This window comes from Siniperca chuatsi, linkage group LG19 (assembly GCF_020085105.1).
Source record: "Siniperca chuatsi isolate FFG_IHB_CAS linkage group LG19, ASM2008510v1, whole genome shotgun sequence".
NCBI lineage: Eukaryota > Metazoa > Chordata > Actinopteri > Centrarchiformes > Sinipercidae > Siniperca > Siniperca chuatsi.
This window is the reverse complement of record NC_058060.1, coordinates 25,048,861-25,069,339: the sequence shown is the minus strand read 5'-3', so window position 1 is coordinate 25,069,339 and position 20,479 is coordinate 25,048,861. Positions and strand designations below refer to the sequence as shown.

At 42.4% G+C, this 20,479-nt stretch overlaps 2 protein-coding genes across 7 annotated transcripts in view; both read left to right on the top strand.

The window, feature by feature from the left end:
- The window catches only part of LOC122866462 (protein NLRC3-like), an 876,731-nt gene that overhangs the window by 656,677 nt on the left and 199,575 nt on the right, over positions 1-20,479 (top strand). The window lies entirely within an intron of this gene.
- On the top strand, positions 5,277-14,647 carry LOC122866499. 2 transcript variants are annotated; one of them, XM_044176256.1, is made up of 5 exons: positions 5,277-7,392; positions 8,692-8,839; positions 9,023-9,132; positions 11,756-11,827; positions 14,120-14,647. In XM_044176256.1, the coding sequence occupies exons 1-5, from the start codon at positions 6,894-6,896 to the stop codon at positions 14,122-14,124; spliced, it is 834 nt and encodes a 277-aa protein (XP_044032191.1). In that variant the 5' UTR covers positions 5,277-6,893; the 3' UTR covers positions 14,125-14,647. The 2 variants fall into 2 exon arrangements, with proteins under 2 accessions (XP_044032191.1, XP_044032192.1); XM_044176257.1 differs by lacking the exon at positions 11,756-11,827.

The following is a 20,479-nucleotide window of genomic DNA, read 5'->3' as shown; positions in this document are numbered from 1 at the left end:
ATGCTGTACATTTATGAGCCCAGACACCTTGTGAAGGACACTCATCATGGCTGCTCGTATCCGACATCTCCTTCTTAAACTAAAGCTTTGGACCAGCGGTGAGGGCTGGAGCGGAGATCAGTTAGTAAATCAAGGGCTTCACCTTCAGACACAACGCCTCGCATTAGTGCAGATGCCGCCCCAATCGTCCTGTCGAACCTTCCCGTCTATCTTACATCGCCTCGCAAAAAAACACCCCAAGAGACCAGAACCTCCTTTACTTCGGGCAGCAACTTACTCCCAACCTGGAGCGAGAAATCTACTGTGCAATAAAAGATGTTTGAGTCAGTAGAACTGCAGGTGCGTCGATAATCATGTGAGCGACTTGAGGTTATAATCCTTAAGATTTCAGTCCTGGTTAATTTGGCAACTCCTGTGAATACCAGAAGCAACTGCAGGTCCCAGTTTAGTGTGAAAGTACATGTTTATTGACCACCGAGGGCAGCGAACACGCCTTCAGCAGCTGCCCGACGCAGCCAAACAAACTGCGGGCTAAGAGGATTCGTTAACGTTGTTTTGATAAAGACGTCGAAAGAATCTCAATCAACAGTGTCATCCGACACAGTAACACTGAACTCATGATCGGAGGCTGGCTTTCACGTGACATTAAATTCGGGCATGCACCAGTTTCTGTCTTCTGCATCACATCCAAACACGTGCATGCGTTGTTTTCGGTGAATCCCTCGTGAGTCCTCGTGGACTCGACCCGTAACAATGAAAACTGCTGCATAGAAAGCAGCGTTGTGCAAGTTACTGGAATTTAGTCATTAGTTACAGTTACTAGTTACTTTACCAGTTACTGCATATAAGTAATTAGTTACTAGGGAAAGTAAATTTTACGTTACTTTGTCTGCTTCATTTCTCGTATTAATGCAGACATAGCTATATTATTTTAGTGACAACTGTCAAATTATATCTAACATTGTACCCGTTATCACTGATAGGAGTTATTAATACTCCTGACCAACAGAGGGCAGTGTAAGCTACACTTTGACAGTAGGATCTGGAAGAAGAAGACTCACATGAAGCTGGTTTGTTAACTGAGCGATTTGCCTGCTGTCCTCTGCAGGTGTCCACTGTGTTCAGGTAAGACTAAAGTAACGAGCCCATTTAAGTTTCAGTAACTGCGTTATTTAATTTGAAAAAGTAATTAGTCGCATGTCTAGTTGCCGCCAAAAGTAGTGGAATTGCAGTCAGGCGTTACTCCCAACACAAAAAGGCAGAATGTTATTACATTGTATGTCTGTTGCTAAAACAGTACCAGCCATGTAGAAGTAAAACAGGCGGCAAATTGGATCCCAAGTGTTGACTGAGTGCGTTCACGCTGTGAGCAGCTTGTTAACGAGCCCCGTTTTCCCTCTGAATCTGTATTTGCTGCTCTGGTATCACTTTTTATAACATCGCATCATCTTCATGTTAGCACGTCTGGCTGTCAGGACCTAACGAGGTACTTTTAATTAGGAAATACACTGAATAAATGTAGTAAAAGTTGTATGTCAAAGCTCTGCATTGACCCTCATTTATGGCTGCTGTGATATGTTTCAAAAGTAGAGAACAAAGAAGATTTAAATGGCTTCTCTTCTGTTTTTAACTGCCGTTAAATCACACTTGCATTAGAGCCATGTGTGCGCTGTAGGGATGGGTATTGTTGGCGTTTTATCTACTACTATTATACGACTTCTACTCTTTATTAATATTGCTTAAGATGAAAGGATTCACCGCCCAGGAGCTGGTTGGTCTCAGCCTCAAAGTCCCCAAGAATTCGGCAGATTTTAAGAGACAACAGTTCGCTGTTGGCCTTACAAGCTCCACACGACTGGGTAAAACATACTGGATGTGGATGAAGATGGGACCAGGACCTTTCTACAAGTTTACGTTCTGCTTGTTCAGCAGGTGTTCGATAAAGTGCTCGTGCCGTCCCTTACTAGTTCGGTGTTGCTGCACTTCTGGCATCAAGCTTTGTTGTCATCGACTCGAGTGCAGTATAACCGCACTGAAGACCATTTCGTTCTCTGCGATGTAGCCTCGGGGACACAGGAGCGCCACTGATGCCCAGACTAAAATATCTCAACTTCTATGGGACGGATCGACATTCGTGGTTCGCAGATGACGCACCCTAATGACTTTGGTGATTCACTTTTTCTCCAGCGCCACCAGCGTCTCAGTGAAGCGTCTCAGCAGCAGCTGGACTGTGATGAGACGTGCTTCGTCGTTCACGCTCCCCTCAGGATGAACTGCAATAACTCTGCTGATCCTCTGACTTTCCATCCAGCGCCACCATCAGGTCGACATGTTAACGCGTCCAACACTTTGGTTTCTGCACCTGCAGAACTAATTTGCACTAAATTTGGATGGAAACTTGCATGTTAGCATGCTGATGTTAGCATTTAGCTCAAAGCAGACTCTTAGTCTTGTTTCCTTTACACACACACATCAGGAGCAATTTGGGCTTCAGTTCAGACACTTCGACACGCTGACAGGAGATATCGAGCCGCCAGTCCTACAGTTAATGGACAGACTCAGGTGCAGTATGAACATATAAACATATATAACAATACGAACAATTAATGCTTAAAGAATTCATGTTGTGTCAAAGTAAAACACGCGAGTCGTTCGGTGTAATGAAGGAATAAGTCTACTGCCAAAGACTCTCTCAACCCACTTCTTCTTGCATACCTGTTCATGTTACAGGACTCCACTGTGATGGAAACACACACACACACACACACACACACACACACACACACACACACAGACTCTCGAAATAATGGGTTTGAGTTAGGCAGCATATTGGAAATGCCAAGCCGATGTCTCAGAAGCTAAATCAGCCGTGTGTGTGTGTGTGTGTGTGTGTGTGTGTGTGTGTGTGTGGAGGGCAGGTATTTTTAGAAGTCAGTTAGTACGACTTGTTCAGCAGCTCGCCTCACACACACACACACACACACACACACACACACATTGTCAGGTTGTGATGAAGATGTTTTGTCCATGGAGGAGAAGCCAAACACCTCTGGAATCCCTGATCTATCGCCGTGGAAACGACACTGAGGATGAGGAGTCCTCCCTGCATCCATTTCATCCTCCGTTAAGTAGAAAGAGACACAAAGAGGGAGTTATAGTGTGTGTGTGCGTGTGTGTGTGTGTGTGCGTGTGTGTGTGTGTGTGTGTGTGTGTGTGTGTGCGTGCGTGCGTGTGTGTGTGTGTGTGTGTGTGTGTGTGTGTGCGTGTGTGTGTGTGTGTGTGTGTGTGTGTGTGTGTGAGCAGAGGATGAGTCTGTTCTCATGTCAGATCTTCACACTGAGACTTCAGAGCTTTGCTAATTAGTCCGACTTCTCCGTGTTTCTTCCTCTCCTGCTCTGAATCCGTTACAGACATGCAGTACTACTGCAGTACTGACAGTATTACTAGTATTACTACTAAAAACATGTGTTTTATTACCTCTAATATCGCTACATTAACATCTAATTAGTATTACAGGAGCACTCCTCTGATTTTACACTTCTGTTTACTCGTTACACGAAGTACTACTTAGGCTTAAAAACTGTGTTATAATGTCGTGCGTCGCTCGGGAGGGAGCTCTCTAAAGTCTTCGGAAAAATAACCCTGATGATGTCATAGTGATGTCATCGGGGTTATCTCAGCTTGGGCTTTGTGACTTCAAATTCATAACGGCGCGCCCGTGTGATGAACTTCGGGCATGGAGTTTGAAAGACACGGACATTTATCCGGCACTGAGGGTGTCATGAAAGATGCTGTCAAGTGGCATTATGGGAAATGTAGGATCCAGTGTTTTGGGAGTTTGACCCATACTAGGAACTCGCTGCACTGATTTTGACTGTTGTTTCTTTTTTGGACAGACTTTTGTGAGTCCCCAGTGCAGGACTAAATCATTGGATGACCCCTTTAGCACTTCTGCTACTACTACTGCTACTAATGGACTACAAGCACTATTAGTTATTCAGCCACAACTGCTACTAATAGTTCTGCATCTACTGGTTTCACGATGGCTGCTCCATTAAAGCCATTACCACTGCTGCTGCTGCGACTTGTCAGACCAAACTCACTCGCAATATAGATTTTTCTAACAGGCTTGAGATTTTTTACTCGAGTCCCAGTAGGATCAGAGAGTAGAGTTACGTAACTGTGAACAGTAAATGATTGCTAGCATAACGTCGGCTTCCTGTCAATGACAGGATCCACACGCTTCGTGGAGGTCAGCACATCTGGGGTCAAAGGTCAAAGTTAGTAGAACAATTGCAGCACAGAAAATCATCTTAGTGCTCACTGCTATAGCTTGTGTTGCTCTCTCCATTGGCAGTAATTCTCTGTGCAGTGTCAAACTTTATAGCGACTGCTGACTCCTCCCTCCTCCTAACCGGCCGCAAGCGACCAACCACTGCTAGGCTAACATCGAGGCTCACCTCGTTTGCTGCAGGCCACATTTTGGCTTTAGTCGTGGCTCAGAAACTGACGTTTGGTGTCAACCTGAACCGGAGCGTCCGCAGATTAATTCCATACCCGAGATGTTATGATCCACTACAGTTAGGCACTATATGAGATTAATACATCCCCGTTTCTGCTATCTTCGCCGCCATCGACTGGAAGGGAGCCTGCTGTATGTCGCCGCTATGCGTCTGCGCGGTCGCCATATTGGAGAGGTCAAGATCCGCTAGTAATCAGATACAATGTGCGTCCGATCTACTAATCGCATGTTTTTTTACTGAATATCAGCCGATAACAATCGTCCGATCGATCTGGGCAACCCTAACTATTACTGCTACAATTATCCCCCAGTGGTGGAAGAAGTACTCAGTTTAAATACTCTGTTACACGTAAAAGCAAAACTTTCACCCACAACGTATTTCATTTGTTTTCCTACAAAATCCACTCGTGGCAACTAAAGCAGGAGTCATGTTTTTACGATTCTGTTCAGGCAACTTGAAGCACTTCGTTAAGGTTAGGGAAAGATGGCGGTCTCCGTTAAACATTAAGGAAGTCAACACTGACTTGAAGAAAGGACACGCTGACTTTTTCAATATTTAACGAAAACCCCGGCCTTTCCCAAACCTTAGCTAGAGTGCTTTTATAACCTAACGTCGTGTCAGTGAATAAACATGAAACAGACTCATAACTGAGATTATATTCACCAGTTCGTTGACTCTGTCTTGGGCCCGTCTACTTATTATTCTAATATTTCCGACGTGACCTGAAGGTAAATATTATCCCATCATCTTCTCTCAGCAGAAACCGAAGTCTTGAGATCTGTTTGTTCTGGAAGAACACAATGAAAACTGCAGAGGAGAAGCTGACAGTCTGCTCAGTGACAGTTTTTATTTCTTGTTTCTAAATTAACATAAATATTTACTGATGTTCAAACTGTTCTCATAGCCATTTTAATGAAAATTACTTTTCAACTTGTAATGATCCTAACAGAATACATTAATTCAAAACCACAAAGAACTCTCCAACTTACACACACACACACACACACACAAGTGCACGCAAACCAAATCTGTTGTTGTAAAATGTAAATTTCCAGCTGCCCACGCAAACACATCTGTCATTTAAATGCAGCCAGAGCTGCTTCTCTGGCTGCACTGGGAAGGATTTCAGTTTTTAAAAATGCACGCTGCAAAATATAAAACATTTTACTCACATTTCTCAGACAGATTCCATGACAGTCGATATGGTTTTGTTGTTATCTTGCAAACAAAGCACCATGTTGTTCGATTAAAGGCGGTCGCTAGGGTTTTTCAGGTGGTTGCTAAACAAGGCAAGTGTGTTTGTACAGCGCACTTCAACAACGAGGCAATTCAAAGTGCTTTACATAAAACATTAAAGCCACATAGGGAAATATACATAAAGACATTTAAAAAGAGTTCAATGGAAAATAAAAACAAGATCAAACAGGAGAGTAAAAGTTACAGCGCAGTGTAAGAAGTTAATAATTATTCGGTTTAATAAAAGGCAGCGGCACACAGAAAAGTCTTCAGCCTTGATGTGAAAGAGCTGAGAGTCTCAGCAGACCAGTTTGTTCCAGATATGTGGAGCTTAAAAACTGAACGCTGCTTCTCCAGGTTTAGTTCTGGCTCTGGGGACAGAAAGCAGACCTGATCCCAGACCACCCGATAGGTCCTAAACCACTCAGTGCTTTATAAACCAGCTGCAGCGTTTTGAAATCAGTTCTTTGACAGACAGGAAGCCGGTGTAAAGACCTCAGAACTGGACTGATGTGATCCACTTTCTTGGTCTCATTAGTTCTGAATCAGCTGCAGCTGTCTGAGCGACTCTTTAGAGACCTGTAAAGACCCCGTTACAGTAGTCGACTGGAGATAAATGCAGTTTCTCCCGTTCCCGCTGAGACATAAGTCCTTTCCTCCTGGATATATGCTTCAGGTGGCGGCAGGCCGACTTTGTGATCGTCTTCATGTCGAGGGTCTGAGTCCATGATGGCACCAAGAGCTCTGGCTTGGTTTGTGGTTTTTAAAATGAAGCTGCGCGCTGACTTTGGATGTTTGGTGGTGGTGGTGGTGGTAGCGCGGCGGTTGATGGGGTACCGGTGGTTGGAAGCGGTTGATTAGGTGAATTAGATGCTTGCAGTGGTGAATCTGGGTGGGTCTGCCAGCTGATGATCTCTCTGCGGGAAACATCACGGACAAACCTAATAACACACTTCTTTACGAGAGACACGTGTGCGTGTGTCATCAGTGCCGTTGGAGGACTAGTGTCTGACTAGAGGAGACAGTAATGTTAAATATAAGCCAGCAAACACACAGATTACTCTACATACATTCATACCAGAGCAAAATCATTTTTACATTTTTACGAATCCTAAAAATATCAACATCGTCAAAATGGCAGAAATTGCGAGGACGGTAATACGTCGCGTATGTCAGCCAGCCCTAACAGAGGCCAGTGCTCGCTGCTTCACTGCGAGAGGAAGGCGAATGAGGCGGCAGCAGGGTCGGAGTTCATCTCATCTCAGCTGCAGGTTCTTCACTTTGAAACGAAATCTCAGACTTAGTGTTTGTCAGATCTTTGCTCATGCAGAGGCAGTGAAGCTCACAGAGAGAGAGAGACACTTTCTGATCCTCTTCCTCGTCTTCATCGCCCCCGTCTACATCCTCATCCTCACTCCTTCCCCTTCCTTCTCCTCCTCTTCTTCAATCGCAAGCCAAAGGTCATTTCTAATCCCCCTCCGTTCCCCATCTACCTTCTCTTTCCGTCCTCTTCCTTCTCTTCTTCCTCTCCGCTGCAGCTCATCACTGATTCGAAGAACTCTTTTCTTTTCAGGTGAGGAGCAGAGATTGGAAGCAACAAAGCGCTCAGTAACAGCTGATATTTTCTGCACAGGTGGGCAGTGCAGGTGTGAAATGCTTGGTGTTAAATCGCCGGTCAAAGTGAAAACTTAACTGTAACGATTATGTCACATTTCAAATGACGGCTTCCTTCTCTGAGACTGAAAACAACCATTCAGCGCAAACATGCTGCTGGAATTTGTGTGTTCGGTGATGGTGGCATCTTCGAACATCCATAAGTCTGCTTAGACATCAGAGTAATCATCATCATCATCATCATCATCAAGAGCAACCACGGGATTGTTGTCTGTTTCTATGGTTGCAGTGCAAACAGGAACTTTTCATGTTGCAGATTCACTAAAATATAAAGAAATATAGGAAAAAACAAATATGGGACTAAGCTAGCTCGCTGTCTCCGTGGCAATATTATACCTCCTGTTACATCACCCAAAGCATGATGCCAAAATCTCTACAAATATTTATCTCATAAGAATAAAAAACATATATATATATATTGAATATTAATGTTTGGTTTGTTAGCCACACTAGCGGCGTGGCTCTCGGGAAGGTGACGTCTGTCTGTCAGATGGTCGGTCCAGACTGAAATATCTACCTGATGGATTTGTACAAAATTTTGTTCAGACAGTCCTGGTCCCCAGATGATGTGTCCTAATAACTTTGCTGATCCTCTGACTTTCTGTCTAGCGCCACCGTCAGGTCAGAGCTTGAACGTGTCCGACACTTTGGTTTCTGACCAAACACCTGCAGAGCTGCTGACGCTCCCATCAGCCTCAGCTGCGCTCCGTGTTTACTGCCAATTAGCAAATGTTAGCATGCTAAGACGCCATTAGATGGTGAACATGGTAAACGTCAGCATGTTAGCGTTGTCATTGTGAGCAGGCTGACGCTAGTGTCAGCTCAAACCACTGCTGTGCTCAATGTACAGCCTCACAGAGCTGTTAGCATGGCTGTAGACTGTTAGCGTTCTGCGCATTTTAAAAATAAAAATCTATATTTTTTATTTACAGTGAATATTCTTCTGAAAAGATTCTCAGATTGACGATTAAAAAAGATCAGACAGTAAAGGTCTAGTAGTCTAAGGTCTGTTGATCAAAACTAAATGTGGTTTGTAAGTGCTATTAGTGCGTTAATAATACCGCAGTTTACAAAGCATTTCTATTTCTTTCATTAGACTTCCATTAATTAATAATGTGTAGTTTGCTAGATCTGTGTAAGTATATTAGGAAACAGCATTCACATATTCTCAGCCTCTGACTTCATGGTAATGCCAAAAGCCTGTAAATAAAAAAAACTGAAAATGGTAAATGAATAAATGAATTTGCGTATGTCTAAGCTTCGTGTGCGGACGCCCTGCTAAGTCGCACTCGCCCCACATCAGCGGCCCGTTCTTCACCGCCGGACTCCCAGCCGACAGCGAGCCTCTCTCCGGCCCCTCGGGTCAGTGCAGACTGCTGTAGGATCAGATTCGAGACACGAAAAAGGTGAGCTGAAAGCAGCACTCTGTTGTCATGGAAACAAGGTTACCTCTGCTCAGGCGAAGCGCCGCAGGTTGCGCTTTTACCTGAGAGAATGGAGAGGGTTTGTTTTTTGTGTCTGAGGTCAGGCTGCCCTCAAACATCAGGGACACTCTGACTTCTGCTTTATTTATTTGATTGTCTCTCCAGGTTCTCGGAGTCTGAGTGTTTGTCAGCTGCCTTTCCTTCGATTCACCAACAACCAAAGTGGACTACAATCACTGTCGGGTCACGGGAGCCATTGGTGAACCTCTGCTCCGGTCAGTATCCCTCTGTGACCTTTAACCTCCCAATTAGCTGCTTATAATCCTCAGCTGAAGTTTATCCTGTTGCCTGCGAGTGAGCTTGTTCGCTAAATGCCTAAATGTCAGCTGTAAATGCTACAAGCTCGCTGCTGATAATGTGGTAAATGTTGGCCGCTGATGCGAACGGGAAGTGATCTAATGCAGTTGTCTGGATGAAGCGAGGCACCGGGGAAAAGTCATGTTTGAGTAAAATCACAGGCTCCTCTTCGAAATGTCACGGGAGCGTTTTTACAAACTGCAGAGTTTTGTTTTTTAGAAAGCTTCAGCATTTCAACCCATCTGCATGATCCTGTGTCTGTCCTGCAGAGGCAAAGAGCAGCTTCATCCCGTCTTCCTAATAAAGTGCTGTCACAGAGGCGGATTCAGTGGCGTTCAGAAGAAGAAGCTACCGTAAAATATATGCTAATTTATATATAATTAAATATCAGGCATGGAGATAACCGATTCTACAGTCGCGGACGTCATTAAAAGCTCAGACGATGGAAAACCACGTGGAGAACATGACGTTTCTGTTAGTTTCATGAGTTAATGTGAGGAAGGTTACAGCCTCCTCATCACTTGATTGTTTGACACATTTTGTTTTTATCGGAACACCAACTTATATTGCAATATTTTCCGAATTTCCGGCGTTTCCGCTAAAAACGGTGTGGATGGAAACGCACTTTCTGATGGTTCTGAACCCACAGCGCTCTAAGCTTTGCTCACGATCTTTGATTTAACTTATGTCCTTACATCTAAATTTAATCTACACAAACTTGTATGTAAATACATTTATAGAAGAAGGAAAATAAAATAAATATACAGACTTCTAAGTATAAATAAGTCATTCGACATTTTATTCCAGGTATTTAGCTTCTTTTAAAGATAAGGCTAAGCTTATTTCCTGTAACAGATGATTAAAATGAATAAATTCTAACATAAGTGGGCATTGCTACATAAAACGCACAGCTGGACGCAACACGTTTACCCGACTGCACTGTCCTACATTTCCCACTTCTGGTAAATGTAGAAAAATAAAGGAATTTCCCAGATTTTTATCAGATTGTACTAAATAATTTTAATCTGCATAATTATAAAATCCCTCTGATTACTGGATGGTGGCGAATAACAGTACAGGAGGGTTTAAGGGGATATTTTTTCCTTTAAAAACATAAATAATTGAACTAATTTCTCAGTCTGACATCTGGAGTAATCGGCATAAGGTCATTTAACATCTCATTAATGTGCTTTATAGAAGTGGACGCTCCCTAAGTCAGTTAACACCGTGCAAAAACAAAAATGCACCATGGGACAGCAATCCCTAATTTGTTTATCGCTTCCCTAATGTGTGCATAAATGCAGACGCTCCCTGAGTTATCACTGCACTCACACTGCACACTGACGCTCCCTAACTCAGTTTACCACGGCCCGAGGGATGTTCGCCTTATAGACAGCCACCAACTCAGTTAGCTGTAACCTAATAACACGTGATGAGGACGTGGAGAGTGGCATGTGACGGTATGAAGTGTGCGAACAGGGAAATATCACGTATGTCTCAAAGCCACGAGGATAAAGATATCACCTTCGCCTTCCAAATAAGGCGTATGTGTAAAAACTGAGAACGAGAGAAATTGCCATTGTGCCGCAGTGATGTAGAAGCGTACTGAGATCAGTGATCGGTGCGCTGTGACATCACAAGTGGGTGTGGTTATGGCTCTGACTTTAACCAGAGGAGGTAAGTGGCACAATGCTTTTCAGTTTGGTGTGAAGTTACTCTGAATTTACGTCATTTGCCCATTTTTAGTCTTAACAGCTGTATTTTCGTGTTGGATTTGAATCCATACATTATATCTTTAACAAATGTGCTTTAATTTTTTCACTGCTTGGGTAACATCACTTGAAGGGAGTCCAGCAGGACAGCAACACAAATTAATGAGCAAACAGAAAAACGATGCACAAACAGGCGTTCAGACGAGCGTTGGAAAAAAGAACGTCAAGAACTTTCCTTGAATTAGGAAAGATTTTAGTTTTAAAACAAGACTAAGGGTCTACAGCCATGCTAGCTGAAATTATTTGGACTCTCTCCCCACACGTCCACAGGTTTTCAGCACACAATAAATATCTGTATATGAATGGAGGAGAGTGTCCGTGTTTCAGTGATATAAGAACCAAACATGGAACATTTTGAGCCTCAGTAATGTCCAACAACACTAAGAGTCATGCTAGCAGCTCTGTGAGGTTGTTCTTGCTTTGAGCTAAATGCTAACATCAACATGCTAACATTAGCTAATCAGCAATAAACGCGCATTACTACTGAGGCTGTAGGTATTTGGACAATAATAACAGAGGAAAAGTCAGAGGATCACCAAAGTTTTTCCAGTTCGTCCTGAGGGGAACATGAAGGTGTGAACCAAATTTCATGACAATCCATCCGGTAGTTGTTGAGATATTTCAGTGTGGACCGACGCTGCTAACGTGGCTAAAAACGTGAATATTCATTGAAATTGTATATAAATGCAAGAACAAATTGTGCTGTATATAGTTTAAATACATTATTATCATGGCAGGATTTTAGAAGGTTTATCTTGTTCTCGGTCAGAAACAGACGTTAACGGACAGAAACACGAACAGCTGTTCGCAGAGTCGGGGACCTCCAACATGGCCGCCACAGGTGAGCGAGACACCTGACAGCTCTCTGGTTACAAACACACTTTACTTTAAATATTTCCCTTCTTCCTCTTCCTCTCCTTTCTGTTTCTTTCTTTGAGCTCCTTCTTCCCTCATCCTTCAAGCGATTCTCACGTGATGTCTTTATTGCACCTCCTCCTCTTCCTCCTCTTCGTCCCTCCACATGTCACCGTCCTGACAGGCTTGCTGAGGGATTAAGAAAGTGTTGCACAGATGTTGCCTCTTCCTCTTCGTCATGTGTTACAGTGCTAATGACTTATGTGTACAACTTTATGCGACTGCAGAGGATATCCTCTAATATTACTACTCCTCCCTCCTCCTCTTCCTCGCCTCATCGAGTGCCGATGAAGCTGCTGTGATTAAAATGTTCCACAGATGTTGCCTCCCTCTCTAACACTCCCCCTCGTCCTACTCCTCCTCTCTTAAACTGTGAAAAACATGCAGCCGTAGAGGATTTTTGTGCAACTCTTGCATTCTTCTCCTCCTCCATGTCTTTCAGTCCTGGTGTAGCTACAGATGGTGCCTCCTTTTCACCTCCTCCTCTTCCTCTCCTCCTACTGTTCGTCTTCCTCTTTGTGAATAAAGTGTGAGACGGAAAACCTGAAATTAAAAATACTTCTTCTGCTTCTCTTCATCCTTCTCTTGACTAAGTACTACTGTTTTTCTGCTTTATACTTTCTACTCCACTACTTTTCAGAGGGAAATATTCAACCTTTTACTCAACTGCATTTATTTGACAGCTGTTGTTACTTTAAGATTTTACATAAAAAACATGATAAACTTGCTCTGGCCCCCTTACAAAAAAGCAGTGTCAGTGTCCCCTTATCACGTTTCTAATATCTATGAGTAGTTAGCAGTTCCACTTAAACACATCACATAGCTTCATTTAAATAACTGTTCAAGACCTGAAGAGGTCAAATGATTAAAAAATAAATAAAAAATCAAAGATTAGTGAAAAGTCCTAAAACTGAAAACAGATTTGTGTATCAGAACTGTGTTTTTTCTTCTTTCCTCTCCCATCAATCATCTCACGACCCCCTAGATTTATCTTTTGACCCTTTGGAGGGCCCCAACCCCTAGGTTGGGAACCACTGGACTAAACTAACTGACTGTATATAAAGCAGTTAAAACTAGCTAACTGTATATAAAGCAGTTAAAACTAGCTAACTGTGTATAAAGCAATTAAAACTAGCTAACTGTATATTAAGTAGTATAAACTAGCTAACTGTGTATAAAGCAGTTAAAACTAGCTAACTGTGTATAAAGCAATTAAAACTAGCTAACTGTATATTAAGTAGTATAAACTAGCTAACTGTGTATAAAGTAGTTAAAACTAGCTAACTGTATATAAAGCAGTTAAAACTAGCTAACTGTATATTAAGTAGTATAAACTAGCTAACTGTGTATAAAGCAGTTAAAACTAGCTAACTGTATATAAAGCAGTTAAAACTAGCTAACTGTATATAAAGCAGTTAAAACTAGCTAACTGTGTATAAAGCAGTTAAAACTAGCTAACTGTGTATAAAGCAGTTAAAACTAGCTAACTGTATATAAAGCAGTTAAAACTAGCTAACTGTATATAAAGCAGTTAAAACTAGCTAACTGTGTATAAAGCAGTTAAAACTAGCTAACTGTATATTAAGTAGTATAAACTAGCTAACTGTATATTAAGTAGTATAAACTAGCTAACTGTGTATAAAGCAGTTAAAACTAGCTAACTGTGTATAAAGTAGTTAAAACTAGCTAACTGTATATTAAGTAGTATAAACTAGCTAACTGTGTATAAACAGTTAGTCTAACATTGATGCATCAGGTAATACTGTCATGTATATTAACATATCAGTCGCAGCGGACATTTTACTGCAGAATGAGTAATTTTACTGTTGATACTTTAAGTATATTTTGCTGTTTTGATAATACTTCTGTGCTTTTACTACGATAGGATTTTGAATGCAGGATTTTTACTTTGTGCATCCACTGCATCTTCTCCAAACACTCTCCCTCATCCTGTTCTCCCCCAGTAGTAGGCCTACTCTACTTCCTCCTCGTGTTGAAGTGCTGATGAGGCTGGTGTGCGATTAAGGAGGTGCTCAACAGATGTTCCCCCTGTGATTGAGTGCTTCGTTTATTGTCTGAGGGCTGAATGTAATAAACTCATTAGCGCACTCCCTGGGTAGGAGGCCTGTCAGTGTTGTGTGTGTGTTTGCTGTCCCGACCTACAGTGTCCAGCTCTGTCTGTATGACAGTTGATTAATAATGGTTTTCTTTTCTCCAGGGTGAGTCGTCAGTCACATCGCTCCGCCCTCCTGTTTCTGTGTAACTAAACTCAGCTGGTCGTCACTTCACACCGCAAAGTTTTTACACGTCTGATGTCTGGCAGTCGGCTGGGTTCAGTTAAAGAGCATCAACAACAGGAATTCGTTCCAAAGTCCATCTTTTACTTTCAAAATCGAGTGTCTAGCAGTTGAAACAAAGAGCAGTTCCTGTTAGAAAAGGACCCAGGTATGAAACCAAAGGTTTCAGTGGGGGATGGATCAAACCAAACGATTGGTTTGATGAATGGAAATGTCGATACCGGTCCATTGATGTATAATGAATGAATGAACCACAAGCTTGCAGGTTCAATTCCTGCACTAAGCTCATGTTTAAAGCATCTCATTGGCCACTCCTGCTGGTCACCCCTACCAGAGACAGCAGGTGATAGGTTGGCTTGTTAGCGTTATGGATGGATTAAACAACTACAAAGAGACACAAAATGACGCAAAACGACTACAAAGAGGCACAAAATGACCACAAAGAGACGCAAAATGACTACAAAGAGACTCAAAATGACTACAAAAAGATGCAAAACGACTACAAAGAGACTCAAAATGACTACAAAAAGATGCAAAACGACTACAAAGAGACTCAAAATGACTACAAAGAGATGACTACAAAGAGATGCAAAACAACTACAAAAAGACACAAAACGACTACAAAGAGACACAAAACAACTACAAAGAGACTCAAAATGACTACAAAGAGATGCAAAACAACTACAAAAAGACACAAAACGACTACAAAGAGACACAAAACAACTACAAAGAGACGCAAAATGATGCAAAACGACTACAAAGAGACACAAAGTGACTACAAAGAGATGCAAAACGACTACAAAGAGATGCAAAAGAAACTCAAAGTGACTACAAAGAGATGCAAAACGACTACAAAGAAGCTCAAAGTGACTACAAAGAGACACAAAATGACTACAAATGCACGCAAAACAAAAACAATTACAATCAGAGACGTAAAGAACCACGTTGTCATTTCTCCAGCGTGGTGATTGAGAGCTCTAATTTTCAGAATAAGGCTGCATATCAATTTCCTCAGCAGCATTTCTCATTACAGCTCTGTTCACTGCAGCGCTCACTTTGTTGCACATTGATCTTGTTCCATTTCCATCTTCCGTTTCAGGCTGAAGGTAATATCACGTATTTATCCAATGTCTGCCTGTGAATCACAGCTTACAGCTCTGGCAGCAGGGGCGAGGTGCTCTCCACTGGCTCCTGTTCAGCCAAGGCAAGAAAATACAGGCTGGTCATGTGTCAACTGATTGTACTAATTTGATTTAACATTTTTGGGAAATATGCACTAAAACATCATCATCAGGGCCTTAAGGTGCCTTACTACCTGATCTCGTAGTCCTGTCTTGAAGGGGTCCTTGTGTCAAAAAATGATTTCAAAACCTTCATTATTTTTCCTTCTGGATCCAGTAGTTGAGAAAACAATTTCACCACAAGGTCAATTTAGTAGCTATTAGTATTATTAGTAGCTTTTGGTCATATCACATGATTTCTACATTGATTCTCAGATCAGAAAAGTCGTTTGGGTCACTTTTGTAACACTGATTTGTGATGGTTTTCAAAAACACTGACAAATTATTAGGATAAGCTCATTGTAATGTACTGAAAGATGATATTACTTTGTGTGAACAACATAAAAAAACATATGTTTTTCTGTACTTCGGCGCTTCGTAGCAATGTTTTTGATAGATGTATTTTGTTGTTTAGTTCGGAAGACTTGTTAACTCAAAGTATTGTTACGGAGCGTTACCTAAAGTTTCATTTACAGCAGCAGTAACAGTAGCTGGACAGGTCGCCAGTTCATCACAGGGCTGACACTTAGAGACATACAACCATTCACATTCCCACCTACGGGCAATTTAGAGTCACCTTAACCCGAGGGAGGAAACCCACGCAGAGAACATGCAGACTCCCCAGCCGGCCGGGGGGTTCGAACCCAGAACCTTCTCGCTTCTTGCTTACAGCACCTGGTATTCCCAGGCCGTCTACCATCCTCCACCATCTCAGCTTTCGAGATCGGGCGTGTTCAGGGTGGCATGGCCGGCTTACGGCCACCCTAGTAGTTATTCCTGAAACAAATACTTGATTCTCTCCAATGTAAGGATTTGCTTTTCTCTCTAACATGAATATCTTCAAGACATTTGAAGACTTTATCTTGGAGTCTGGGAAATTGTGATGGGCATTTTTCAAACTTTTCTGACATTTTATAGACAGTTAATCAGAAAGGAGATTGTTGAAGTAGTAGTTGTAGTAGTCTGCCTGGTCTCATCCACTGCCTACTAAAGCGGAAAATCCCACACTATGAATTAAACTGAACTTCTGGGAGAGCCTGGGAAAGCTTGTTGATTGGTTTTCTGTGGGGAAACAAGGCGCTTCCTGCCAACTGGCCGCCTCTGCCTGTTTTTTGGACGTCGACTTTGTGTCTGTTTCCTCGCCAGATTATTTTTTCCTCTCTGCAGTGCTATCAATAGACCGTCACATGACAGGCACGTGCGGTTCATGTGAGGATGCTGGATGGGAACCAGACGGCTGCGACGGTTCCCCCTCATCGCTCAGGCGGCCCGGCCGATGTGTTTATTGCACCGCGTTGAGATCGCTGCAGGGAGAATAGAAGCAGTAATATATTTAGTAATGACCCAGTTCTAAAGGGGGCTGGCAGGGGTGAGCTAGTCCCTGCAGGATGGTTTCCACAAATGAAACAAAATCTAAACCAGAACTTCAGTACAGATATACAACGGTTCCCTGTACAATGGAAAAACCCCACTGTTTACCTTCTGACCACCTCAGTGAAAACAGATGCGTTGCATCGTGTAGTTCTGCTTGTATTTTAATGGTTTCGTCCTCTTTCTCACCTCTGAATTAATCATTTTCATCACGTTTAAAATGCAGAAAGGGATGTCAGAGAAGTGCCTGGTCTCTGCCGCTTTACACCAGAAGAAACCAAAGAGACCAAAGAAGCCCAGTATCTGACACCAGTGAATCCAGCTTACTGCAGGCAGAGCACTGGTTTCCTGCGGGTTCAAACTTTTCTCCTGAGAGTTACACTCACATGTATCTGTTCAGTGTCCGTGTGTTGCATTTTGGGGAAACATACCGCCTGCGTTACGTTTTAAATCAGCATATCAAACAAAACATTACAAAACCTATTCCTGTGAGCATTTTATGATCTTCCACTTCTATGGTTAAAGTTTAGGTAACTGAAGTTTGACCAAAAATCTTAATTGATCTTTCAACTGCATCTCACTGTCTTCCTCAGTCGTCAGGGAGATAACAGGTGCTTGTGTGGTGAGATGGTAACGCTGTTCGACGACGGTCTTATGGCGTCCTTGATCTTTCTCCGTCCGTCCACTGACTCCTGGTCAAACTGCTGTTGTCAAAGTAAAATATTCATGCTTAAGGTTGGTTTAAGGTCGAGTATGTCTCCAAAGGTATAATGACTTATTTGGGAAAAGTTGAACGACTCACACCAACCTCCTCCCTGAGAAGTTCTGCAGCGCTATAGCAATGTCACACTGTTTACCTCCTTTGCTTATGGAACAGAATATTCACTATTTCCGCCGCCATGAGACAAAATAATCTTAATTTATGGTCCGGCATCTGAAGGGGGCGTGACAGATAACCGCCGATATACACAATCACACACAATACATTGTGTAGCGAAATGCTTAGTTACCATCTTAACAGCTGATGCAGATTACTCAACTGTCGCTGAAAACAAAAAGACCCTGAAAGCTCCAGAAAAGGTGGATGTCAAGTTACGATTTTTGCTACTATTTCAAGAACTAAATATTCGTCAAGCTATATAATATCTCACAATAAAAAAGCAACGAAAGAAAAGAAAAGTCGCAGAAAAGAAGCATTTTGTCAATCATCCGGCGACCCCTCAGATTTACCTTGAGACCCATTTGGGGGACTTCTCCTGAACCCTAAATGTTCAAAAATAATCTTAGATACATTACAGCATTTCAGTGTGGCCGTTGTACTTTAGGAAAAGGATCTGAAAATGCAAAAAACATTTCACTGTTAAACAGTGTTTTCAAATTTCAAAGCAGACATGGCCCGACACGTCCAAGATGTGTTAAATGTGCATCAAATCGCGGAGGAAAAGTTGTTTCTTTGCAACTTTTAGCACGTTATTAATAAGCAGAGAACCTCGTCAGGAGAGAAAATAATCAAACCTGTACGATCTAAAAACACGGCGTGAAGAGTCGGTGTGTCGATTTGATCCGCTGGAAGCAGAAATGCTGCAGAGCTGCTGTCAGAAACTCTCAGCCAACCCACTAATCTACTTCTGTGAAGCGTCCTCCGGTTGAAATGTAGGCTGTTAGCTCAAAGGAAGAACTTGTGACCCATTTACAGCGAACTCAGTTTTAGCCCCCTCTGCTGTGAGAAACTGGCAGGCACATTAACGGCGACTGGACTTTTTTCGCCCGACGGTCAGAGCTCACAACCTCAATTCCAGTCCCCGCCGACTGTCACATAATACTGTTCTGGAGTCGGTTTGTTCCTCCAGAGGGAACGCAGGCTCATATCCGCCCCATTTACACCAGGAGCTGAAATCCCAAAGAAGACACAGGGCGTTATTTTAGGTTCTGCCTCCGAGAGGCCGAGCTGTTGGCCTGTTTTAAATTTCAGAAATGAAATGTCTCCGTTTTTCAGGAGGAGGCCCCTGTGTGACTTTTCCCAGACCAACCCGAACACGTCGCTGCTGCTGGACTCAAGGAAACAGACTGCCGAGTTGTGTTTCTACCCGTTCACGTCAGGGCTTGTTGGTCTTTAATACTTCGTACGAGCTTCATGGCAAAAAATGTGATTAATAAGGAGTTAGAGAGTCTAATTAAGATAATAATTATTATATAATTTCGACTATAGGGACTTGACTTTTCCTGTGCAATATTTAGTTTTTAGTTTTTCCTATTTATTATTCATACCTCCATTACTGCTGTTGCACTTATTACTTATATTATTACATTGTATTATTATACTGTATTATCATCATCAACCGGTAAACCCACTTGGTACTTCACACTTATTTTATACTTATATACTTATACCTGGCACTTAATTTATTTTCTGACCTGTTGTTATAGTGTATTGTATTATATTGTTTGCTAGTACTTCCTCCTGTGTGCACTGCCGTAAAGGCGAGCTGCTGTAGCAAAGAGTTTCCCTTCGGGGATCAATAAAGTCTTTCTGATTCTGATTCTGATTGAAACTTCCTGCAGATGGATAATCTCTAACAGTCAATATTTAGTTGGCTTTCCTTGTATTTCAAAGTGATGTTATCATTGTATTTTAATAACGTTCAAACTGCAGACTGGCTTGAAAAGTCTTGCAGGTTGGTGCGTTCAGTGCTGCTGGGAATTGAGAATTGCTTAAGAATGAAGTCCTATTCACACCGGCAGCACTGCTGCAGAAGGCTTCTCCCCGAAAACAGGACAGAGGCACTGCTGCAGTTTCAAGCTTTTTAAAGTTTTACTCTAAAGCTATCATCAGGAGCAGTAAACTTCATCAGGTGAGTTTTGGTCTGACTGCAGCTTCAGTAAACAAGGCTTAAAGAGGCAGAACCCGCTAATAAGGTTGAACATCACGTCCGCTTTGACTTTGTATGCAGCTTGGAAGAACTGTATGAATTTTGTGAAAAGGATTATTTGACTCAGGTCGGTGTATTTTTCTCATCTGTTCTTTATTTTTGTGTTTGTTTTAGGTTCACTGATGATTTTGGTTCAGTGGAACAGGATTATCAGGAGTGTGAGGAGGACGTGGCTGCGGCCTCATCGCATGTGTGAATGGGAAAAATATGAGTGACACCTCCCTGGGGTTTTGGTAGATTTCCCGTCTGACACCCACCCCCCGCCAACACACTCCACCCATCACCCCACCACACACAGACCCTGTGTTCGCTGCCTGAATCCAGACATTCAGTGCTATTCAGCAGCAGTCTGGACAGCTGGTACATTTCGGCTGACTGCTGCGTTACGTATCTTAATTGCACATCTTTTTTTATTCTAAATCCACTTTTCTGGTGGTTCTCTCTTTCACTTTGAGTTTTCACATTATTCCAGTCAGGTCTGACTCTTCTGCAGCTTGCGTCAAAACGTCACTCGTCAAAATGTTACGCCTCGACCGTTTAGTTACTGACAAAAGCAGCTTCTCATTTCCAGCTGGTGGCTGGCAATTTTGTCAGCTGTAGCTAGCTAGCATTAGCTCCATGAGACTGATTTTGTTTTAAAACAATAATCTTGTAAAAGGGGTCATGAATATGTACTTGATGGCTACATACATGATATCGT